Raw genomic sequence first — 26,805 nt, forward strand, 5'->3', positions numbered from 1 at the left:
AAGCCAAGTAAACAAACAGATTACAGACCATTTTGAATCTCACCATACCTTCTCTGCTATGCAATCTGGTTTCAGAGCTGGTCATGGGTGCACTTCAGCCACGCTCAAGGTCCTAAACGATACCTTAACCATCATTGATAAGAAACATTACTGTGCAGCCGTATTCATTGATCTGGCCAAGGCTTTCGACTCTGTCAATCACCACATCCTCATCGGCAGACTCGACAGCTTTGCTTTCTCAAATGATTGCCTCGCCTGGTTCACCAGCTACTTCTCTGATAGAGTTCAGTGTGTCAAATCGGAGGGTCTGCTGTCCGGACCTCTGGCAGTCTCTATGGGGGTGCCACAGGGTTCAATTCTTGGACCGACTCTCTTCTCTGTACACATCAATGATGTCGCTCTTGCTGCTGGTGAGACTCTGATCCACCTCTACCCAGACGACACCATTCTGTATACTTCTCGCCCTTCTTTGGACACTGTGTTAACAACCCTCCAGGCAAGCTTCAATGCCATACAACTCTCCTTCCGTGGCCTCCAATTGCTCTTAAATACAAGTAAAACTAAATGCATGCTCTTCAACAGATCGCTGCCTGCACCTAAAACTATCTACCTGTCCAACATCTCTACTCTGGATGGCTCTGACTTAGAATACGTGGACAACTACAAATACCTAGGTGTCTGACTGTAAACTCTCCTTCCAGACCCACATCAAACATCTCCAATCCAAAGTTAAATCTAGAATTGGCTTCCTATTTCGCAACAAAGCATCCTTCACTCATGCTGCCAAACATACCCTTGTAAAACTGACCATCCTACCAATCCTCAACTTCGGCGATGTCATTTACAAAATAGCCTCCAATACCCTACTCAACAAATTGGATGAAGTCTATCACAGTGCCATCCGTTTTGTCACCAAAGCCCCATATACTACCCACAGCTCTCGTTGGCTGGCCCTCGCTTCATACTCGTCGCCAAACCCACTGGCTCCATGTCATCTACTAGGCAAAGTCCCCCCTTATCTCAGCTCGCTGGTCACCATAGCATCACCCACCTGTAGCACGCTCTCCAGCAGGTATATCTCTCTGGTCACCCCCAAAACCAATTATTTCTTTGGCCGCCTCTCCTTCCAGTCCTCTGCTGCCAATGACTGGAACGAACTACAAAAATCTCTGAAACTGGAAACACTTATCTCCCTCACTAGCTTTAAGCACCAGCTGTCAGAGCAGCTCACAGATTACTGCACCTGTACATAGCCCACCTATAATTTAGCCCAACTACCTCTTTCCCTACTGTATTTATTTTATTTTATTTATTTATTTATTTATTTTTCTCCTTTGCACCCCATTATTTTTATTTCTACTTTGCACATTCCTCCACTGCAAATCTACCATTCCAGTGTTTTACTTGATATATTGTATTTACTTTGCCACCATGGCCTTTTTTTTGCCTTTACCTCCCTTATCTCAGCTCATTTGCTCACATCGTATATAGACTTGTTTCTACTGTATTATTGAGTGTATGTTTCTTTTACTCCATGTGTAACTCTGTGTCGTTGTATGTGTCGAACTGCTTTGCTTTATCTTGGCCAGGTCGCAATTGTAAATGAGAACTTGTTCTCAACTTGCCTACCTGGTTAAATAAAGGTGAAATAAATAAATAAATACATCTCCCCCTTCCCTCCCCTCTCCTCCCCAGGGCTCTATAAACCCGGGTGAGGCTAACCATTTACCTCAGCTCTCAGAAACGGCCCCGAGGGTCATATGTTCCGTTCCGCTGCCCTGCGTTGCATGTTTTGATTAGCTCACCTCCAGTTTGTATTTGACTGCACCATTTTCTGGAGATGAGGGTTGTAAAAGTACAAAAACATATCTAGATATGACCATTCCTAGTCGGCTAATATTACCGTGGGTGGATATCCCTGTGGCAGGTTTAGCCCCACAGCTATAAAGTCCAGTTATGTTGAACGGGTTGTGCGATGGGTTGGGTTATTGCTATAAAATGACCTCTGTTTTCCCCTGCCTTCAGCTCCACTGGCCTGTCTCCCAGCAGAGGAAGACTGAGTGTCTTCTAAGTGGAAAGGACACCAATGTAAGTATTTCTGTTGACTCTCCATTTCCACACAACTAATTCAGCATTTATGTTTCAGGTCAGGTGATTTGTGCCACCTGTAACATGAAGTCATAGGAGACCAACCAGCCTCACTGTCTCCCTTCGGCCAGTGTTAAGTCTGGATAAATAGATGACCGTTAAACTGGTATATTGAAATATTAACATTCAGTACCTTGTTCTATCTGGGTATCATTCATGTTGATAATCCATTCTTGTTTGTCTATGTTTGTCCCCATGCAGGGCGAGTGTGGGAACTTCATCCGTCTGATTGAGCCGTGGAACAGGACCCACCTGTATGTCTGTGGGACTGGAGCCTACAACCCCGTCTGTACCTACGTCAACCGCGGACACAAAGCACAGGTTAGAGCTCCATGAGTTTTGGAATACACTAGGTGTGTGTTCCCTACGCTACAGTACACAGTCAAGAGGTGAAGGAGGGAGACTACTGCTCTGACATTTAGTCTCCATCCCACACCTCTAACCCAGCCTTCCTCCCTTCCATCCTTCTCTCACTCTCTCTTTCCATCCCCACACCTCTCTTTCTCTCTCTAACTCTCTCTCAATCCTACTTTCATTCCTTCACAAACCTTCACAAACCTCTACCCCTCCTGATATCCACAGCTTCATCTCCTGCCCCCATGCCTAGACAACCATTGGAGTCTCAGCCTGCACACAGCTGTCGTCCCCAGCGCACTGTTGCTGTTACCATTACTGTTACGGTGCTGTCTGTTTAGTCTCACTCCTTAATTGGAAGTCTTGAGTTTCCTGGAGCCGGGCATCACCACCACAGAGTACTTCCCTGTTTTATTGCCCCTCTCCAATACCCCCAGCCCTGCTGCTTTAAATTCAACACTTGTTCCTTAACGATGGTCCTGGGACATTTAAGAGGGAATAAATAAAGGGTTGTGGATAAATAATATTTCCCTGTTTCCTCCTATCTGAGGACTCTGCCTGATGCAGAGGACACACTCTTCACACCCCTTTGCTATTTCATATGGATCCATATGACCCTTACTAACAAAGGGCATCCATCCCTCCACTCATAGCTCTAGCAGCCCTGTGCCTCTCAGTTGGCCTGCTCCCTCTTTGCTCCCTCAGCCTCTAGTCCTCACCATGTGAGGAGTTGGGTAATTGGCCATGGCAGCTCCCATTATGGGGTGCCAGTGAAATGTCCTAGTTATAGTACATTAATGAGATGGCTTTTATTTTCCCTTCACATCGAACAGACAGGTCAGTCTCTTCCTGTGAGCCCTCGCTCTCTCTCTCTCTCTGGAGTTAAGTATGGGAACAGAGATGTAAAATGGTACAACCATACACACACACACACACACAGCTTTTCAGACGGGAAACCATGAGTAGGCGAAACGCTCATTTTCTAATGTGGATGTATACACACACACACACACACACACACAGCTTTTCAGACGGGAAACCATGAGTAGGCAAAACGCTCATTTTCTAATGTGGATGTATACACACACATGGACACTCCTTCTCATACGTCAGGAACCTGCTTTTGTAACTGAAGACATGCAGATCAATTGATAACAGCTTGCCAGATTTCAGAATTCTTTCATTTTCAGTGTTGCAATTATTCAGGCGTGATTTCCTTTTTACAAACCTAAAGGATAGTAGCCTACATGGGGCTATGATAGCTAGTATTGTCTGGAAAAGCCAAATATTGGTTCTTGGCAGTGGCTCAGGCCAGAGTTGAGTGGATATATCATGCTGTGAGAGACTGTATTGACTCATCGACAGGGTATAGAACGGATATTGCTGATGTTCGTGCCATCTGGTGAAGTTAAGCTACGCAAGCATTCATCTCACAGAGAATGTAGAGAATGAGAAATCCATACATTTTCCTCACAAGCTGTCCGAATGACATTATTCAAACAGTCATGCAGTCACATCAGTCCAAGACCAGTTTACAGAGTTACTGAGCTCACGTCAGGTCCCGCCTACTGCAGGTGCGTAACATCCAGAATGTGTCGCTGTCTCCTGTTTTAGGCCGCCATGCACCTGCAGATGCCCCAGACTGGAGCGAGGGCTAACCGCGCAGCCGAACCCAGCGCTGTGTTCGAGACACTAGGACTGAAGGTGGGACGTGGGTCAGGTGCCCGTCACTAGCCTGGACGGTTCTGCCTGTCTGCCCCTGAGCCTTGCCCCTATGGGCTGGGGAGTGCACTGGCGACCCACTCTGGGCCTCAGCTTGCATGCCATGTGCACTCTGTCTCCCCCTCTCTCCCTCTCTCCCTCTCTCTCTGTAGGGGGAGGGCTGTGCATGTCTCCCGACCCCTCTGTTCTGTCTGTGCTCATTCTGTGTCTTGAAACACTTCTGTCATCATCAGTTGAATTGTCCCACTGCGTTGGGTCTCTAGTGTAGTTGACCGCTGATCTCCTCACTGCTAAGCATGTCTTCTCTAGACCCTGTCCATTCTCTAGACCCTGTCCATTCTCTAGACCCTGTCCATTCTCTAGACCCTGTCCATTCTCTAGACCCTGTCCATTCTCTAGACCCTGTCCATTCTCTAGACCCTGTCCATTCTCTAGACCCTGTCCATTCTCTAGACCCTGTCCATTCTCTAGACCCTGTCCATTTGGAGAAAATAAATTGGTTGTTCAAATGTTTCTCTGTTTTTGTTTCCTCCGTCATATTTCTGTTGTGCGTTGCTCTCGTTGTTCATTTGTCAATGTTTGTGTAAGCCTCATCTTTTGATAACTCACTCTTTCTCATACTCACTCACTCACTCACTCTCTCTCTCTCTCTCTCTCTCTCTCTCTCTCTCTCTCTCTCTCTCTCTCTCTCTCTCTCTCTCTCACACACACTATTTAGGTGTGCTGTTGAACTGATGCTCCACTATTTGTGTCATCTGCTTCTTATGCATGAGAGAGATGAATGTCCAGCACTTTGTGATTTTCTACACAAGGTCACACAACATGTTAATACACTACACAATCAAATGTAGATCTTTCATTGAGGATAAATACAGTATAACACTGACACCATCGATGACTGATGTCTGACAGTGTTTCTAACTAATAAGCCCATTTGTGGTTGATAAATGCATCTCTTTCCTCTCCTCCTTACATTGTCCTGTCACTTGTGTTATAGGACACAGAACACCCCACCCTCCAGTCCTTCACCCCCCACCCCCACCCCACCGCCCTCTCCCTCTGTAGGAATGTGGGCCAACCTCTCCCACAGGTCTCACACGGTTAACGTCTGACCCACTCTCACTGCAGCCCTGTTGGTTCAGGACAAACACAAACTGCTAAAGCAGAAAGGAAATAATAGATCCACATAGCTGAGCAACACCATTCACAGTACAGGAAGGAAGTCTTAACCCTTAGAAGGACAGGGCCATTATGTTTGAATGTGTTGCATGCAACACTTAGTCCTCTGTCGGGTAACATCTTTCATAAATGGTTTAAAAACATGTTCAGAGAATATCCCTTGGCACATGTGACCGCATTTTCATTAACATCTGGCATCTCTTGCAGGGAGCTGCCAACACCTTCAGATTTACATGTGTGGTTGATTTTAATGAAAGGTGAGAGGGAATATCACAAGTGTGTACTCAGGAGCCAGTGGAGGATGACATGGGCAAGCGCTGCACTTTCTCCTGTGTTGACGGACAAGGACAAAGGTGTCTTCGTCTCTCTGCTCCCCTCAGTCCTCGATTGGAGAGTGAGGGATTGGGGGAATTTACTTGTTTTGGTTTGTGGAAAAGGCTACAGGGCATGTCATCGCATGCCATTGGCTGTTTCTATCCGCGACTCCAAATACCTGCCAATCACCTTTCAGTGCTGTGTATAGAGACACCAGGAGTCATGAGCATCAGTCATCCAGCCTCCATCCCAGGCATGTTTTTGCTGAGCAGAAGTACCTTCTCTCAGCAGCAGTAGGGCTACATATACAGATTTAACCAAGAGAGGATGAGAGACATTTGGCCAATGAGAGATTGTTGTGCAGAGAACAGCCCCCTGACGCATTATGCCCTCAGTCATTCTAGTGCACTAGAGAGGAATTAAAAGAGTTGGATTGAGATCCTGTTTTTTTTTCTATATACAGGCACTCTCATTAGTCTATGTTTCATCCTTTACAAACCACAATGCCTTATAGGCCCCAGAGGACCTACTGGAAGAATATTGAACTGCCTCAATTTTCCCTCCACCAGGGAATCACACTGACATGATGAAGACCACTATGAATTTATTGCTTCTTTCTTATGATTTTTCCATTTCAGGAATACATATGGCATTTGGAGCCGGGAAAAGTGGAATCTGGGAAGGGAAAGTGCTCCTACGACCCAAAGCTCAACAGTGTCTCGGCTTTGATCAGTGAGTATCATCATCCAAGCCACACTTGGCCACATGGCTGGAGATGTCCCAGGAATGTCCCAGTCCCAGTCCATTCCAGTTCACCCAGTTTGTCCCCATGGCTCTCTCAGTGACTCTGACGGTCCCTGAGGCCATGTCCCCTGTGTACGCCTACTTTTATCTCCCACTGCTACAAATGGCCACCTCCTTTATCCCATTTTTTTGGGGGGCAACTTTTAAATGTTTGTATTGCCTAACATCTGTCCAGGCAGACAAAGTATCCTTTTTCATTCTGTGCCTATTTTCCATGAGAAGGATAGCAGAGCAATGCTGATCTCATCTCTGATGATAAAATCAGAAGGCATCATGCCTTGTTAAGAATCGGATTTAAGGAGCTGTGGGCACAGACCAGTGGGTTCACAGTTTTAATAGGCCAATCCTTTCCATGGTAGCTTTGTGACTTTCATTGGAAAAATACCAAGAACATATTCATATGATTTGTTGTGGTCATTTATCATGAGAAATCCAATCATATGCTTTTCTAGCCAATACATGCAGATCAATCACATGACACATTGCAACATGTTTAGTTTGTGGTAACTTCATGTTGTAAGGTATGGTGTTGGTGTTGGTGGATCTTCTAAAAGGAACCATGAGGTAGTTGAGTGTCCTCCACTCTCCACTCATGGTCATTCTGCCTGGGCAAGACCTCACAGTTACCACCCGTGTAAATTGATCCTGACTGTGGAGTGGGACAGTCAGTGTAAGTTGATCCTGACTGTGGGGTGGGACAGTCAGTGTAAGTTGATCCTGACAGTCTGTGTAAATCGTCAGCACGGCCTTCCCACGTTAGCACACTGCCAGCTGACCAGGGCGGAACCAGAGAAGCAGGGAACCAGCGAACCAGGACGAATGAACCCCAGTCTCAACCAGTTAACATCAGCTATGGGTGACTAATGGCAGGGAATAAGAACTGGATACTACTTTGACCCCTAAAAGGTCACACATGTAGGTCTACCCCCTCACCCCTACCCCTAGATATCATACACGCTCTATACTGTAAATCAGGGCCTGTGTTGACTTTACTTATTAAAGACCTGGAGAATTGAATTAATTCTGTTACAGACTAGTAGTATAGTTGTTGCTGCCTTTGCCCTGAGCCCCTGTTGTCCCATTAACCCCACCCCTGAGAACTCCCCGTAGCTACTAAATGTTTGCTGGGACACCTGCTCTCATATGAGGCCCAAACAGCAACTGGAGGACCAAAATTCAGTCTCCCCACTGATTAACAAGACTCTGGTCCTTCGACCCTGTGTGTGCCTTATTCACATAACTTTAAAAAGCCTGGGTAGTGGCTAGTCCGTTTGGCCAAACAGTGTGATCTTTATTATGTGTGTATTATGATGTATGCTGTTCATCTGTCTTTGTCCACACTGTGTGCTAAAGATGTCTTTGATATTGACACCCTGGTGATGACAGTCTAAAGATATTTTGCTGGACATGGGTAAGGGAAAGCCCTAATATATGCCATATATGCCCTAAAAATTGTTCAAAGACTTCAGTCACCCAAGTCGTCGACTGTTCTCTCTGCTCCTACACAGCAAGCGGTACCGGAGCGCCAAGTCTAGGACCGAAAGGATCCTTAACTACCCCCAAGTCATAAGACTGCTGAACAATTAATCAAATGGCCCCCCTGACTATTTACATTGACACCCTCCCATTTGTTTGTACACTGCTGCTACTCACTGTTTATTATCTATGTATAGTCACTTCACCCCTACCTACATGTACACTGCTGCTGCTCACTGTTTATTATCTATGTATAGTCACTTCACCCCTACCTACATGTACACTGCTGCTACTCACTGTTTATTATCTATGTATAGTCACTTCACCCCTACCTACATGTACACTGCTGCTACTCACTGTTTATTATCTATGTATAGTCACTTCACCCCTACCTACATGTACACTGCTGCTACTCACTGTTTATTATCTATGTATAGTCACTTCACCCCTACCTACATGTACACTGCTGCTACTCACTGTTTATTATCTATGTATAGTCACTTCACCCCTACCTACATGTACACTGCTGCTACTCACTGTTTATTATCTATGTATAGTCACTTCACCCCTACCTACATGTACACTGCTGCTACTCACTGTTTATTATCTATGTATAGTCACTTCACCCCTACCTACATGTACACTGCTGCTACTCACTGTTTATTATCTATGTATAGTCACTTCACCCCTACCTACATGTACACTGCTGCTACTCACTGTTTATTATCTATGTATAGTCACTTCACCCCTACCTACATGTACACTGCTGCTACTCACTGTTTATTATCTATGTATAGTCACTTCACCCCTACCTACATGTACACTGCTGCTACTCACTGTTTATTATCTATGTATAGTCACTTCACCCCTACCTACATGTACACTGCTGCTACTCACTGTTTATTATCTATGTATAGTCACTTCACCCCTACCTACATGTACACTGCTGCTACTTGCCGTTTATTATCTATGTATAGTCACTTCACCCCTACCTACATGTACACTGCTGCTACTTGCTGTTTATTATCTATGTATAGTCACTTCACCCCTACCTACATGTACACTGCTGCTACTTGTCGTTTATTATCTATGTATAGTCACTTCACCCCTACCTACATGTACACTGCTGCTACTTGCCATTTATTATCTATGTATAGTCACTTCACCCCTACCTACATGTACACTGCTGCTACTCTCTGTTTATTATCTATGCATAGTCACTTCACCCCTACCTACATGTACACTGCTGCTACTCTCTGTTTATTATCTATGTATAGTCACTTCACCCCTACCTACATGTACACTGCTGCTACTCTCTGTTTATTATCTATGCATAGTCACTTCACCCCTACCTACATGTACACTGCTGCTACTCTCTGTTTATTATCTATGTATAGTCACTTCACCCCTACCTACATGTACACTGCTGCTACTCTCTGTTTATTATCTATGTATAGTCACTTCACCCCTACCTACATGTACACTGCTGCTACTTGCTGTTTATTATCTATGCATAGTCACTTCACCCCTACCCCCATGTACAAATGGCCTCGACTAACCTGTACCCCCGCACATTGACTCGGTATCGGTACCCCCTTGTATATAGCCTCGTTACTTTTATTTTATTGTGTTACTTTTTTATTTATTATCTGGTAAATATTTTCTTAACTCTTCTTGAACTGTACTGTTGGTTAAGGGCTTGTAAGTAAGCATTTCACAGTAAGGTCTACCTACACCTGTTGTATTTGGCACATGTGACAAATAAAGTTTGATTTTGATTTTAAAGTATTGGGCGCTAGGGTCCGCCAGGGGGTCTTGCCAGGGACTGAAGGTTTAATTTGGGTAGTGGGGGTTTCTGTGTAAGGAGAGCCTCAGTCCGTTATGCCAAGGGTGTGCCTGGCTTTATATCAAAGAGTCAAAATATTTGGCTCAGCGGATGAATCTCTTTCCCTCTGTCCTTCCCTCTCCCCTCTCTCTCAGATGGTGAACTCTATGCTGGGGTCTACATTGACTTCATGGGAACAGACTCTGCCATCTTCCGTACTGGGAAACAGACCGCGATGCGTACAGACCAGTATAACTCCAGATGGTTAAACGGTAAATAAATGTCTTCTTTAATAATATTTAATGTTTACAAAATCCTCAACTCTTTAATAAACAGGAAATGCAAACAGTTTGTGAATGATATCAACCAGATGTTCAGTGATCTTCATATCCTCCTACGCATCTTTCTCTCCTTCTCTCTCTCCTTCTCCCAGATCCTTCCTTCATCCATGTGCAGCTCATCCCTGACAGTGCAGAGAGGAATGACGACAAGCTGTACTTCTTCTTCCGCGAGAAGTCTGCTGAGATGGGCCAGAGTCCTGTGACCCAGGCCCGCATCGGTCGGATATGCCTGGTGAGCACAGCCTCAGAATGGATTGTACTAATAATGAGACCACATTCACAAATAACAATGCATGTGACATGCACAGCAAATATGCCCCAGTTTCATTAAGAAAGGGAAAGGAGCCAGTCTCGGTCTGTAGAACTGATGTTTGTCTAACACTGACTCGCTGAAATCCATGTATATTTAACATCCATGTGTACAATACATGTCTCTATCCTTGAGATGGAACCCTGACATACGACCCTATGATCGTCTGACCTCCCAACTGGTAGTCTTAAAACGTATTAAAGGATGTAGTATATTAGGTATTCAGGTAACAGAGCAGCAGGGTAAAAGCCAGATCCCCTAAACCAGTTCTACCTGATCATTAATTGCACACACCTAGTGTCCCAGGTCTAAATCAGTCCCTGATTAGAGGGGAACAATGAAAAAAACGCAGTGAATCTAGTTTTGAGGTCCAGAGTTGAGTTTGAGACAGCATGTGGTAATTTCCCTGACCTTCTCCCCCAAAGCTGCAAATTGAGAGGATCAGCAAAAACAAATAACAGGGAATGTGTTTGTCCCTGTAGGGTCAACTTGGAGATTAGGATGCATCTTTCTGGGCTTTGCTTACAAACATGGAGAGCATAGTGTTTATTCAGTTTGTCACCGTGTGTGTGTGTGTGCTTGCATGTACGTGCATGTGTCAGATCTTTAGCTGCTCACAACTGTTTATTTGAGTGGATCAGGTAGTGACCCTGCACACAAACACCCATCCCCCAATCAGTGGGTTCTACACTCTGTACTGTTCTATCATTCACTGGTCCCCAGTGATACGTTCTATCATTCACTGGTCCCCAGTTATGCTGTTCTATCATTCACTGGTCCCCAGTGATACGTTCTATCATTCACTGGTCCCCAGTTATGCTGTTCTATCATTCACCGGTCCCCAGTGATACGTTCTATGATTCACTGGTCCTCAGTGATACGTTCTATCATTCACTGGTCCTCAGTGATACGTTCTATCATTCACTGGTCCTCAGTGATACGTTCTATCATTCACTGGTCCTCATTGATACGTTCTATCATTCACTGGTCCTCAGTGATACGTTCTATCATTCACTGGTCCCCAGTGATACTGTTCTATCATTCACTGGTTCTCAGTGATACGTTCTATCATTCACTGGTCCCCAGTGATACGTTCTATCATTCACTGGTCCCCAGTTATGCTGTTCTATCATTCACTGGTCCCCAGTGATACGTTCTATGATTCACTGGTCCCCAGTGATACGTTCTATCATTCACTGGTCCTCAGTGATACGTTCTATCATTCACTGGTCCCCAGTGATACTGTTCTATCATTCACTGGTCCTCAGTGATACGTTCTATCATTCACTGGTCCCCAGTGATACGTTCTATCATTCACTGGTCCTCAGTGATACGTTCTATCATTCACTGGTCCTCAGTGATACGTTCTATCATTCACTGGTCCCCAGTGATACGTTCTATCATTCACTGGTCCTCAGTGATACGTTCTATCATTCACTGGTCCTCAGTGATACGTTCTATCATTCACTGGTCCCCAGTTATGCTGTTCTATCATTCACTGGTCCCCAGTGATACGTTCTATCATTCACTGGTCCCCAGTGATACGTTCTATCATTCACTGGTCCTCAGTGATACGTTCTATCATTCACTGGTCCCCAGTGATACGTTCTATCATTCACTGGTCCTCAGTGATACGTTCTATCATTCACTGGTCCTCAGTGATACTGTTCTATCATTCACTGGTCCCCAGTTATGCTGTTCTATCATTCACTGGTCCCCAGTGATATGTTCTATCATTCACTGGTCCCCAGTTATGCTGTTCTATCATTCACTGGTCCTCAGTGATACGTTCTATCATTCACTGGTCCCCAGTGATACGTTCTATCATTCACTGGTCCCCAGTGATACGTTCTATCATTCACTGGTCCTCAGTGATACGTTCTATCATTCACTGGTCCTCAGTGATACGTTCTATCATTCACTGGTCCTCAGTGATACTGTTCTATCATTCACTGGTCCTCAGTGATACGTTCTATCATTCACTGGTCCCCAGTGATACGTTCTATCATTCACTGGTCCTCAGTGATACGTTCTATCATTCACTGGTCCTCAGTGATACTGTTCTATCATTCACTGGTCCTCAGTGATACGTTCTATCATTCACTGGTCCTCAGTGATACTGTTCTATCATTCACTGGTCCTCAGTGATACGTTCTATCATTTCTACGTTCTATCATTCACTGGTCCCCAGTGATACGTTCTATCATTCACTGGTCCCCAGTGATACGTTCTATCATTCGCTGGTCCCCAGTGATACGTTCTATCATTCGCTGGTCCCCAGTGATACTGTTCTATCATTCACTGGTCCCCAGTTATGCTGTTCTATCATTCACTGGTCCCCAGTTATGCTGTTCTATCATTCACTGGTCCCCAGTGATACGTTCTATCATTCACTGGTACCCAGTGATACTGTTCTATCATTCACTGGTCCCCAGTTATGCTGTTCTATCATTCACTGGTCCTCAGTGATACGTTCTATCATTCACTGGTCCCCAGTGATACGTTCTAGCATTCACTGGTCCTCAGTGATACGTTCTATCATTCACTGGTCCCCAGTGATACGTTCTATCAGTCACTGGTCCCCAGTGATACGTTCTATCATTCACTGGTCCTCAGTGATACGTTCTATCATTCACTGGTCCTCAGTGATACTGTTTTATCATTCACTGGTCCTCAGTGATACGTTCTATCATTCACTGGTCCCCAGTGATACTGTTCTATCATTCACTGGTCCCCAGTGATACTGTTCTATCATTCACTGGTCCCCAGTGATACGTTCTATCATTCACTGGTCCCCAGTGATACTGTTCTATCATTCACTGGTCCCCAGTGTTCTATCATTCACTGGTCCCCAGTGATACGTTCTATGATTCACTGGTCCCCAGTGATACGTTCTATGATTCACTGGTCCTCAGTGATACGTTCTATCATTCACTGGTCCTCAGTGATACGTTCTATCATTCACTGGTCCTCAGTGATACGTTCTATCATTCACTGGTCCTCAGTGATACGTTCTATCATTCACTGGTCCTCAGTGATACGTTCTATCATTCACTGGTCCCCAGTGATACTGTTCTATCATTCACTGGTCCTCAGTGATACGTTCTATCATTCACTGGTCCCCAGTGATACGTTCTATCATTCACTGGTCCCCAGTTATGCTGTTCTATCATTCACTGGTCCCCAGTGATACGTTCTATGATTCACTGGTCCCCAGTGATACGTTCTATCATTCACTGGTCCTCAGTGATACGTTCTATCATTCACTGGTCCCCAGTGATACTGTTCTATCATTCACTGGTCATTCATCATTCACTGGTCCTCAGTGATACGTTCTATCATTCACTGGTCCCCAGTGATACGTTCTATCATTCACTGGTCCTCAGTGATACGTTCTATCATTCACTGGTCCTCAGTGATACGTTCTATCATTCACTGGTCCCCAGTGATACGTTCTATCATTCACTGGTCCTCAGTGATACGTTCTATCATTCACTGGTCCTCAGTGATACGTTCTATCATTCACTGGTCCCCAGTTATGCTGTTCTATCATTCACTGGTCCCCAGTGATACGTTCTATCATTCACTGGTCCCCAGTGATACGTTCTATCATTCACTGGTCCTCAGTGATACGTTCTATCATTCACTGGTCCCCAGTGATCACGTTCTATCATTCACTGGTCCTCAGTGATACGTTCTATCATTCACTGGTCCTCAGTGATACTGTTCTATCATTCACTGGTCCCCAGTTATGCTGTTCTATCATTCACTGGTCCCCAGTGATATGTTCTATCATTCACTGGTCCCCAGTTATGCTGTTCTATCATTCACTGGTCCTCAGTGATACGTTCTATCATTCACTGGTCCCCAGTGATACGTTCTATCATTCACTGGTCCCCAGTGATACGTTCTATCATTCACTGGTCCTCAGTGATACGTTCTATCATTCACTGGTCCTCAGTGATACGTTCTATCATTCACTGGTCCTCAGTGATACTGTTCTATCATTCACTGGTCCTCAGTGATACGTTCTATCATTCACTGGTCCCCAGTGATACGTTCTATCATTCACTGGTCCTCAGTGATACGTTCTATCATTCACTGGTCCTCAGTGATACTGTTCTATCATTCACTGGTCCTCAGTGATACGTTCTATCATTCACTGGTCCTCAGTGATACTGTTCTATCATTCACTGGTCCTCAGTGATACGTTCTATCATTCACTGGTCCCCAGTGATACGTTCTATCATTCACTGGTCCCCAGTGATACGTTCTATCATTCGCTGGTCCCCAGTGATACGTTCTATCATTCGCTGGTCCCCAGTGATACTGTTCTATCATTCACTGGTCCCCAGTTATGCTGTTCTATCATTCACTGGTCCCCAGTTATGCTGTTCTATCATTCACTGGTCCCCAGTTATGCTGTTCTATCATTCACTGGTCCTCAGTGATACGTTCTATCATTCACTGGTCCCCAGTGATACGTTCTAGCATTCACTGGTCCTCAGTGATACGTTCTATCATTCACTGGTCCCCAGTGATACGTTCTATCAGTCACTGGTCCCCAGTGATACGTTCTATCATTCACTGGTCCCCAGTGATACGTTCTATCATTCACTGGTCCCCAGTGATACGTTCTATCATTCACTGGTCCCCAGTGATACGTTCTATCATTCACTGGTCCTCAGTGATACGTTCTATCATTCACTGGTCCTCAGTGATACTGTTTTATCATTCACTGGTCCTCAGTGATACGTTCTATCATTCACTGGTCCCCAGTGATACTGTTCTATCATTCACTGGTCCCCAGTGATACTGTTCTATCATTCACTGGTCCCCAGTGATACGTTCTATCATTCACTGGTCCCCAGTGATACGTTCTATCATTCACTGGTCCCCAGTTATGCTGTTCTATCATTCACTGGTCCTCAGTGATACGTTCTATCATTCACTGGTCCCCAGTGATACTGTTCTATCATTCACTGGTCCTCAGTGATACGTTCTATCATTCACTGGTCCCCAGTGATACGTTCTATCATTCACTGGTCCCCAGTTATGCTGTTCTATCATTCACTGGTCCCCAGTGATACGTTCTATGATTCACTGGTCCCCAGTGATACGTTCTATCATTCACTGGTCCTCAGTGATACGTTCTATCATTCACTGGTCCCCAGTGATACTGTTCTATCATTCACTGGTCCTCAGTGATACGTTCTATCATTCACTGGTCCCCAGTGATACGTTCTATCATTCACTGGTCCTCAGTGATACGTTCTATCATTCACTGGTCCTCAGTGATACGTTCTATCATTCACTGGTCCCCAGTGATACGTTCTATCATTCACTGGTCCCCAGTTATGCTGTTCTATCATTCACTGGTCCCCAGTGATATGTTCTATCATTCACTGGTCCCCAGTTATGCTGTTCTATCATTCACTGGTCCTCAGTGATACGTTCTATCATTCACTGGTCCCCAGTGATACGTTCTATCATTCACTGGTCCTCAGTGATACGTTCTATCATTCACTGGTCCCCAGTGATACGTTCTATCATTCACTGGTCCTCAGTGATACGTTCTATCATTCACTGGTCCTCAGTGATACGTTCTATCATTCACTGGTCCTCAGTGATACTGTTCTATCATTCACTGGTCCTCAGTGATACGTTCTATCATTCACTGGTCCCCAGTGATACGTTCTATCATTCACTGGTCCCCAGTGATACGTTCTATCATTCACTGGTCCCCAGTGATACGTTCATTATCATTCACTGGTCCCCAGTGATACGTTCTATCATTCACTGGTCCCCAGTGATACTGTTCTATCATTCACTGGTCCCCAGTGATGCTGTTCTATCATTCACTGGTCCCCAGTGATACTGTTCTATCATTCACTGGTCCCCAGTGATACTGTTCTATCATTCACTGGTCCCCAGTGATACGTTCTATCATTCACTGGTCCCCAGTGATACTGTTCTATCATTCACTGGTCCCCAGTTATGCTGTTCTATCATTCACTGGTCCTCAGTGATACGTTCTATCATTCACTGGTCCCCAGTGATACGTTCTATCATTCACTGGTCCCCAGTGATACTGTTCTATCATTCACTGGTCCTCAGTGATACTGGTCCCCAGTTCTATCATTCACTGGTCCCCAGTGATGCTGTTCTATCATTCACTGGTCCCCAGTGATACGTTCTATCATTCACTGGTCCCCAGTGATACTGTTTTATCATTCACTGGTCCTCAGTGATACTGTTCTATCATTCACTGGTCCCCAGTGATACTGTTCTATCATTCACTGGTCCCCAGTTATGCTGTTCTATCATTCACTGGTCCCCAGTGATACGTTCTATCATTCACTGGTACCCAGTGATACTGTTCTATCATTCACTGGTCCCCAGTTATGCTGTTCTATCATTCACTGGTCCTCAGTGATACGTTCTATCATTCACTGGTCCCCAGTGATACGTTCTAGCATTCACTGGTCCTCAGTGATACGTTCTATCATTCACTGGTCCCCAGTGATACGTTCTATCATTCACTGGTCCCCAGTGATACGTTCTATCATTCACTGGTCCCCAGTGATACGTTCTATCATTCACTGGTCCTCAGTGATACGTTCTATCATTCACTGGTCCTCAGTGATACTGTTTTATCATTCACTGGTCCTCAGTGATACGTTCTATCATTCACTGGTCCCCAGTGATACTGTTCTATCATTCACTGGTCCCCAGTGATACTGTTCTATCATTCACTGGTCCCCAGTGATACGTTCTATCATTCACTGGTCCCCAGTGATACGTTCTATCATTCACTGGTCCCCAGTTATGCTGTTCTATCATTCACTGGTCCTCAGTGATACGTTCTATCATTCACTGGTCCCCAGTGATACGTTCTAGCATTCACTGGTCCTCAGTGATACGTTCTATCATTCACTGGTCCCCAGTGATACATTCTATCAGTCACTGGTCCCCAGTGATACGTTCTATCACTGGTTCTATCACTGGTCCCCAGTGATACGTTCTATCATTCACTGGTCCTCAGTGATACTGTTTTATCATTCACTGGTCCTCAGTGATACGTTCTATCATTCACTGGTCCCCAGTGATACTGTTCTATCATTCACAGGTCCCCAGTGATACTGTTCTATCATTCACTGGTCCCCAGTGATACGTTCTATCATTCACTGGTCCCCAGTGATACGTTCTATCATTCACTGGTCCCCAGTGATACGTTCTATCATTCACTGGTCCTCAGTGATACGTTCTATCATTCACCGGTCCCCAGTGATACGTTCTATCATTCACTGGTCCCCAGTGATACGTTCTATCATTCACTGGTCCCCAGTGATACGTTCTATCATTCACTGGTCCTCAGTGATACGTTCTATCATTCACCGGTCCCCAGTGATACTGTTCTATCATTCACTGGTCCCCAGTGATACTGTTCTATCATTCACTGGTCCCCAGTTATGCTGTTCTATCATTCACTGGTCCCCAGTGATACGTTCTATCATTCACTGGTCCCCAGTGATACGTTCTATCATTCACTGGTCCCCAGTGATACTGTTCTATCATTCACTGGTCCCCAGTGATACTGCTCTATCATTCACTGGTCCCCAGTTATGCTGTTCTATCATTCACTGGTCCTCAGTGATACGTTCTATCATTCACTGGTCCCCAGTTATGCTGTTCTATCATTCACTGGTCCCCAGTGATACGTTCTATCATTCGCTGGTCCCCAGTTATGCTGTTCTATCATTCACTGGTCCCCAGTGATACTGTTCTATCATTCACTGGTCCTCAGTGATACGTTCTATCATTCACTGGTCCTCAGTGATACGTTCTATCATTCGCTGGTCCCCAGTGATACGTTCTATCATTCGCTGGTCCCCAGTGATACGTTCTATGATTCACTGGTCCCCAGTGATACGTTCTATCATTCACTGGTCCCCAGTGATACGTTCTATCATTCACTGGTCCCCAGTGATACGTTCTATCATTCACTGGTCCTCAGTGATACGTTCTATCATTCACTGGTCCTCAGTGATACTGTTTTATCATTCACTGGTCCTCAGTGATACGTTCTATCATTCACTGGTCCCCAGTGATACTGTTCTATCATTCACTGGTCCCCAGTGATACTGTTCTATCATTCACTGGTCCCCAGTGATACGTTCTATCATTCACTGGTCCCCAGTGATACGTTCTATCATTCACTGGTCCCCAGTGATACGTTCTATCATTCACTGGTCCCCAGTGATACTGTTCTATCATTCACTGGTCCCCAGTGATACTGTTCTATCATTCACTGGTCCCCAGTGATACTGTTCTATCATTCACTGGTCCCCAGTTATGCTGTTCTATCATTCACTGGTCCCCAGTGATACGTTCTATCATTCACTGGTCCCCAGTGATACTGTTTTATCATTCACTGGTCCTCAGTGATACTGTTCTATCATTCACTGGTCCCCAGTGATACTGTTCTATCATTCACTGGTCCCCAGTTATGCTGTTCTATCATTCACTGGTCCCCAGTGATACGTTCTATCATTCACTGGTCCCCAGTGATACGTTCTATCATTCACTGGTCCTCAGTGATACGTTCTATCATTCACCGGTCCCCAGTGATACTGTTCTATCATTCACTGGTCCCCAGTGATACTGTTCTATCATTCACTGGTCCCCAGTTATGCGTTCTATCATTCACTGGTCCTCAGTGATACGTTCTATCATTCACTGGTCCCCAGTTATGCGTTCTATCATTCACTGGTCCTCAGTGATACGTTCTATCATTCACTGGTCCTCAGTGATACGTTCTATCATTCACTGGTCCCCAGTGATACTGTTCTATCATTCACTGGTCCCCAGTGATACTGTTCTATCATTCACTGGTCCCCAGTGATACGTTCTATCATTCACTGGTCCCCAGTGATACGTTCTATCATTCACTGGTCCCCAGTGATACGTTCTATCATTCACCGGTCCCCAGTGATACTGTTCTATCATTCACTGGTCCCCAGTGATACTGTTCTATCATTCACTGGTCCCCAGTTATGCTGTTCTATCATTCACTGGTCCCCAGTGATACGTTCTATCATTCACTGGTCCCCAGTGATACTGTTTTATCATTCACTGGTCCTCAGTGATACTGTTCTATCATTCACTGGTCCCCAGTGATACTGTTCTATCATTCACTGGTCCCCAGTTATGCTGTTCTATCATTCACTGGTCCCCAGTGATACGTTCTATCATTCACTGGTCCCCAGTGATACGTTCTATCATTCACTGGTCCTCAGTGATACGTTCTATCATTCACCGGTCCCCAGTGATACTGTTCTATCATTCACTGGTCCCCAGTGATACTGTTCTATCATTCACTGGTCCCCAGTTATGCTGTTCTATCATTCACTGGTCCCCAGTGATACGTTCTATCATTCACTGGTCCCCAGTTATGCTGTTCTATCATTCACTGGTCCCCAGTTATGCTGTTCTATCATTCACTGGTCCCCGGTTATGCTGTTCTATCATTCACTGGTCCCCAGTTATGCTGTTCTATCATTCACTGGTCCCCAGTTATGCTGTTCTATCATTCACTGGTCCCCAGTTATGCTGTTCTATCATTCACTGGTCCCCAGTTATGCTGTTCTATCATTCACTGGTCCCCAGTTATGCTGTTCTATCATTCACTGGTCCCCAGTTATGCTGTTCTATCATTCACTGGTCCCCATGCTGTTCATTCACTGGTCCCCAGTTATGCTGTTCTATCATTCACTGGTCCCCAGTTATGCTGTTCTATCATTCACTGGTCCCCAGTTATGCTGTTCTATCATTCACTGGTCCCCAGTTATGCTGTTCTATCATTCACTGGTCCCCAGTTATGCTGTTCTATCATTCACTGGTCCCCAGTTATGCTGTTCTATCATTCACTGGTCCCCAGTTATGCTGTTCTATCATTCACTGGTCCCCAGTTATGCTGTTCTATCATTCACTGGTCCCCAGTTATGCTGTTCTATCATTCGCTGGTCCCCAGTTATGCTGTTCTATCATTCGCTGGTCCCTAGTTATGCTGTTCTATCATTCACTGGTCCCCAGTTATGCTGTTCTATCATTCGCTGGTCCCCAGTTATGCTGTTCTATCATTCGCTGGTCCCCAGTTATGCTGTTCTATCATTCGCTGGTCCCCAGTTATGCTGTTCTATCATTCGCTGGTCCCCAGTTTTGCTGTTCTATCATTCACTGGTCCCCAGTTATGCTGTTCTATCATTCACTGGTCCCAAGTTATGCTGTTCTATCATTCACTGGTCCCCAGTTATGCTGTTCTATCATTCACTGGTCCCCAGTTATGCTGTTCTATCATTCACTGGTCCCCAGTTTTGCTGTTCTATCATTCACTGGTCCCCAGTTTTGCTGTTCTCTCTTTTTCACTTCTATACATATCTGGATGCTCTTAATGCTGTTTGGTTTATTGTCTCTACACACTCCTAGTACCCAAATATATGAACAAATGTACAGCGTATTTGCTGAAGTAATGTAACACAAAATGTATGAAAACAATTTCAAATCCCAGTTAGGGACTTATTACATATAAATATGTGTAGACTGTCGTGTGCAGTATGTACAGGCCTACAACCATCATGTGGGCATTACAGTGATATATGTGGTGAAAACAATTTGTTAGAGCAATATTTATTAATGTATGACCTGGCAGTGTAGTTTCCCCATAAAAGTGGAATGTGCTTTGAGGAGAATGTGTTGGTTAAGGAGGAGGAAGACTCTAAATCACATCTACTGGGTTTGTCTCTCCCTCACTGGGTTAGAATTAGGCTCTAAATAAAAGGAGACAGTGTTTACCATCTCATCTCCTCACAACTAACCAATTGTCAACGATTCGCCAGCTCGCTCTCCAAACCGGGCTGCTTTTTAAAATATGTACAGTGTGTGTGTGGGTGACTCCACCTGTGTTTATTTTTGGTGGGAGGATGTGAGTGTGTGTGTGACGAAGACCATGTTTTGTCCCTCTCTCTCCCCCTCTCTCTGTCTGTCCGCTTCTCCCACTCTATACCCTTCTCCCTCTCTCTCTCTCTCTCCCTCCACTTCTCCCTCTCTCTCTCCCTCCTTCCACTTCTACCTCTCTCTCCTATTCTCCCTCTCCCTCTGCTTCTCACTCATTCTCTCCTTCTGCTTCTCCCTCTCCCTCTGCTTCTCCCTCACTCTCCCTCCGCTTATCCCTCCCCCTCCACTTCTTCCTCTCTCTCCCCCTCTCTCTCTCCCTCCACTTCCCTCTCTCTCTCTCTCCTTCCTTCCACTTCTACCTCTCTCTCCTATTCTCCCTCTCCCTCTGCTTCTCCCTCATTCTCTCCTTCTGCTTCTCCCTCTCTCTCCCTCCGCTTATCCCTCCCCCTCCACTTCTTCCTCTCTCTCCCCCTCTCGCTCTCCCTCCGCTTCTCCCTCTCTCTCTCCCTTTCCCTCTCCCTCTTCTTATGCATGCAGAATGATGACGGTGGACACTGCTGTCTGGTCAACAAGTGGAGCACTTTCCTGAAGGCTCGGCTCATCTGTTCAGTGCCGGGGGCCGACGGGATCGAGACACACTTCGACGAGCTTCGTGAGTTCTCCTCCCTTCCCTTGATATGGTGTCACCCGTTATCCACATTAACGTGAGGAGCGAGGAACCAGACAGCCTGTGGCATGTCTTGAGGTTTCCCATTGGTATTAATACTGTGTCAAATAGAGTCCACAAATTATGATGGAACTGACTCCAGACCAGCTAGAGGAACTAGTTGGTGTTGCCTGTCCTTTATAATCCTGCTTGCACTATCCATCCAGCCTGATGTCAGACCAGTTTTATCTCTGCATACCACCACCTGCCCAGAGCCTGACTGCACTGCACATAGCCCAGTCCTTGTCCCATATGGCAGCCTCTTCCATTACACTCAATACTCCTGTGGCCCATACTGCATGCTGTAATGGGAATTGCACACACTCCAGTGTACTTATTATTTTCCTTCAAGATGTCTCAAACAAAAGGCTTATTTTTCCTGGCTGTGCATTAAGAGGTGCTCTTCCCTCCTGTAATTTACTGGATATGAGGGGCTTGCTGCCTCGTGGCAGACAGATCAGGTAGCCAGGCAGGAATGTCAGGTCCATTACCATGTCTTTCTCTCTCTCTGTCTCACTGCTTCCAAATAGAGCGTTGGAATGATGAGGCTTCTGATGGTTCTGTGACGGAGTCTACAGTTACTCAAGCCCTAACCTCAGCAATAAAAAGCTTGTGTGACTTTCTATTTGACCTCTGCTTTTATGTTATGGTTGAGTAATTCTGCTCGTGTGTGCATTAGTTTTGGACTTACCTGAACACTATGGCGCAATGGTAAGGCTTTTTTTGTTAATGGTGACCATTTCACCCAAGTAAATGAAAGGATATCCAAACCGCAAGCACCGTACTCCGTACTGGTAAAATTACTCCAGTAATACAAGACAACAAGATCTATGTGCCATCTAGATAATATGTACTCTGAGTATCTCTAAAACATACATGCCACCAAAGTTTTTGGGTTTAGCATACCTTGATGTAAGAAGAACTTTGCAGCAAGCCGGGACTGGTTGCAAAAGTACCTGGATAAAGAGAACAGATGAACTTACATTTCCCCTCTCTCTATTAGTGTTGTAGTAAAGTAAAGAGGACATTAGGGTCATTATTGAAAATGTTGATGAGCCTTCCAGCCCAGCTTTAGGCCTTGTTGTTTGGGAGCAGTATTATGTGTGACTGAGGTTAGCGAGGGACGCCAAAGACCCAGAGTGTTTTTACAGTTGGAAAGAGAAAAATACTTGGCTCTACTTGAGAACTTGCATCCACATTATACACAGTAAATTGAAACACACAATATAGAGGCCTTATCCAGGCACATGTGGTTGTATTCTATGTCAAAATTAAGAGGCCAAAGAAAATAGGTTGTAGATATACAATAAAGAGATGCTATAAAGGTTTAGATTGTATGGGTTGATATAAATTAAGAGGTGCATTGCATGAGCTTGAGCTTGATCAACAATATGGCTCATGGACTTCAGAGAGAAGACTTTATGAGAGATGAACAAGAGTGGTAAAGAAAAAGAAAGACTGAACGAGAAAGAGAAGGGGGGAGTGGAAGAGAGCGATATCAGTCAAAGCTCCAGCAGAAATACATTCTTTCTGAGGAATCAAAACAATGTGTAGACTGAGTTTTTATTGCTTTAGAAAAGTGGAAAGGGCAGTTTCCATTCATAGCTCTTATTAAAGACATGCTCCAGAAATGTGGCTACTACTAAGGATTTTTTAACTACTAAGTATTTTTTAAACCTCCTGATTTGGGCTTGATGTGTCAATGTGTAGTTCATACATAAATAACCTATGAGCAGAATTACCGTCTTACCTCAATTAGCCACGGAATCCCGAGTTTGAAAGCAACTGTTTTTCTAGAACCTGTGCTGTGCCATTTTCCCTACACTTTCCCCCACGTTGGTTAGCCCCCTAGCAATTCGAGTTCAGCCAATGAGCTTTAGCCTCTCGCCATATGAGTGACAGCTAGCAATAGGTACATCATGCAACAACACCAGACCGAAAAGAGAGCAATGACATGGTGCACATATCTGCACTTACACTATGTAGACACCCTTCAAATTAATGTATTTGGCTATTGCAGCCACACCCGTTGCTAACAAGTATATCAAATCGAGCACACAGCCATGGAATCTCCATAGACAAACATTAGCTGAAGAGCTCAGTGACTTTCAACGTGGCACCATCATGGGATGTCACCTTTCCAACAAGTCAGTTTTTGTCAAATTTCTGCCCTGCTAGAGCTGCCAAGTTCCACTGTAAGTGCTGTTATTGTGAAGTGGAAAGTTCTAGGCAACAACGGCTCAGCCGCGAAGTGGTAGGCCACACAAGCTCACAGAACGTGTGCTGAAGCAACGTGTGCGTAAAAATCATCTGTCCTCGGTTACAACTCTCACTACCGAGTTCCAAACTGCATTTGGAAGCAACGTCAGCACAATAACTATTTGTCGGGAGCTTCATGAAATGGGTGTCTATGGCCCAACAGCTGCATACAAGCCTAAGATCACCATGTGCAATGCCAAGCGTTGGCTAAAGGGGTGTAAAGCGCGCCCGCCATTGGACTCTGGAGCAGTGGAAACGCGTTCTCTGGAGTGATGAATCACGAATCTGGGTTTGGCGCATGCCAGGAGAATGCTACCTGCCCGAATGCATAGTTCCAACTGTAAAGTTTGGTGGAAGACAAATAATGGTCTGGGGCTGTTTTTCATTGTTCGGGTTAGGCCCCTTAGTTCCAGTGAATTGAAATCTTAATGCTACAGCATACAATGACATTCTAGACGAGTCTGTGCTTACAAGTTTGTGGCAACAGTTTGGGGAAGGCCCTTTCCTGTTTGAGCATGACAATGCCCTTGTGAACAAAGTAAGGTCCATACAGAAATGGTATGTCGAGATCGCCCTGCAACGGAGCCCTGACCTTAACCCCATCGAAAACACCTTTGGGATGAATTGGAACACCCACAGCGAGCCAGGCCTAATCGCCCAACATCAGTCCACGACCTCACTAATGCTCTTGTTGCTGAATGGAAGCAAGTCCCTGTAGCAATGTTCCAACAACTAGTGGAAAGCCTTCCCAGAAGATTGGAGGCTGTTATATCAGCATAGGGGGGACCAACTCCATATCAATGCCCATGATTTTGCAATGAGATGTTCGATGAGAAGGTGCCCACAAACTTTTGGCAATGTAGTGACGTTGTACGCAATTTTCAGGGACTACTTTCAAAAGTATACAAATGTACCGGAGAATCCCTTTAACAAGCCTTCCTGTCGCCAACTCTTCTCTGCCTTGTCAGAATATTTCTATTTCCAATCAAGTAGCTTTTCCCCTTTATAATAATAATATTTTGGGGGGCAACCAACTGCTGTACATGTATTGAGCTAATGATAGCTCCTGTTGTCTGTCTGTTTGTGACTGCCGTGTAGTTTATCTGATTCATCCCTTTCTGTACTGGAACAGCTGTGTGTCTTGGTGGGGCTCATCTGTTGTATGACAACCCTGACAGCCCTTCTCCCTGTGTCTGTAGTAACCCATGACCGTTCCGCTGTTCTGCCTTGAGCAGCTGTGGGCTCTGGAGGAGGGTGTATGTGTGTGCGTGTGCTTGTGTGTGTGTGTCGGTGCATACGTATGTGTATGCATGTGTGTGTCTAGAGATAAAAGGTGGTTAAGGAGGAATTACGACCATATGCTCTGTTTCAGTCCCTCTCCTTATCCTTTGCTATGGGAATGAAATCATAACCTCTGACTCTCCCCTGAGAGAGCCTTGAGTGACACTCAGAGCGTACACATACAACTGGACTCACCAGGCCTGCTCACCTCTACTGTCATTCAACTGGACTCACCAGGCCTGCTCACCTCTACTGTCATTCAACTGGACTCACCAGGCCTGCTCACCTCTACTGTCATACAACTGGACTCACCAGGCCTGCTCACCTCTACTGTCATTCAACTGGACTCACCAGGCCTGCTCACCTCTACTGTCATTCAACTGGACTCACCAGGCCTGCTCACCTCTACTGTCATACAACTGGACTCACCAGGCCTGCTCACCTCTACTGTCATACAACTGGACTCACCAGGCCTGCTCACCTCTACTGTCATACAACTGGACTCACCAGGCCTGCTCACCTCTACTATAATTCAACTGGACTCACCAGGCCTGCTCACCTCTACTGTCATACAACTTGACTCACCAGGCCTGCTCACCTCTACTGTCATACAACTGGACTCACCAGGCCTGCTCACCTCTACTATAATTCAACTGGACTCACCAGGCCTGCTCACCTCTACTGTCATACAACTGGACTCACCAGGCCTGATCACCTCTACTGTCATACAACTGGACTCACCAGGCCTGCTCACCTCTACTATAATTCAACTGGACTCACCAGGCCTGCTCACCTCTACTGTCATTCAACTGGACTCACCAGGCCTGCTCACCTCTACTGTCATACAACTGGACTCACCAGGCCTGATCACCTCTACTATAATTCAACTGGACTCACCAGGCCTGCTCACCTCTACTGTCATACAACTGGACTCACCAGGCCTGCTCACCTCTACTGTCATACAACTGGACTCACCAGGCCTGATCACCTCTACTGTCATACAACTGGACTCACCAGGCCTGCTCACCTCTACTATAATTCAACTGGACTCACCAGGCCTGCTCACCTCTACTGTCATACAACTGTACTCACCAGGCCTGATCACCTCTACTGTCATACAACTGGACTC

General features: G+C 45.3%; 1 protein-coding gene across 6 annotated transcripts in view; it reads left to right on the forward strand.

Annotated features, from left to right (window-relative positions):
* Positions 1 to 26,805, forward strand: part of LOC118388350 (semaphorin-3F-like) — a 104,638-nt gene that overhangs the window by 61,960 nt on the left and 15,873 nt on the right. For 2 of the 6 annotated variants that reach the window (XM_035777319.2, XM_052526659.1), the window contains exons 4-10: positions 2,026 to 2,088; positions 2,350 to 2,469; positions 4,117 to 4,206; positions 6,357 to 6,450; positions 9,979 to 10,095; positions 10,257 to 10,396; positions 21,968 to 22,082. In XM_035777319.2, coding sequence (XP_035633212.1) covers positions 2,026 to 2,088; positions 2,350 to 2,469; positions 4,117 to 4,206; positions 6,357 to 6,450; positions 9,979 to 10,095; positions 10,257 to 10,396; positions 21,968 to 22,082 — 739 coding nt within the window. The other 4 variants (XM_035777321.1, XM_052526660.1, XM_052526661.1 and 1 more) reach the window with 3 other exon arrangements.

This window comes from Oncorhynchus keta, chromosome 10 (assembly GCF_023373465.1).
Source record: "Oncorhynchus keta strain PuntledgeMale-10-30-2019 chromosome 10, Oket_V2, whole genome shotgun sequence".
Lineage (NCBI taxonomy): Eukaryota > Metazoa > Chordata > Actinopteri > Salmoniformes > Salmonidae > Oncorhynchus > Oncorhynchus keta.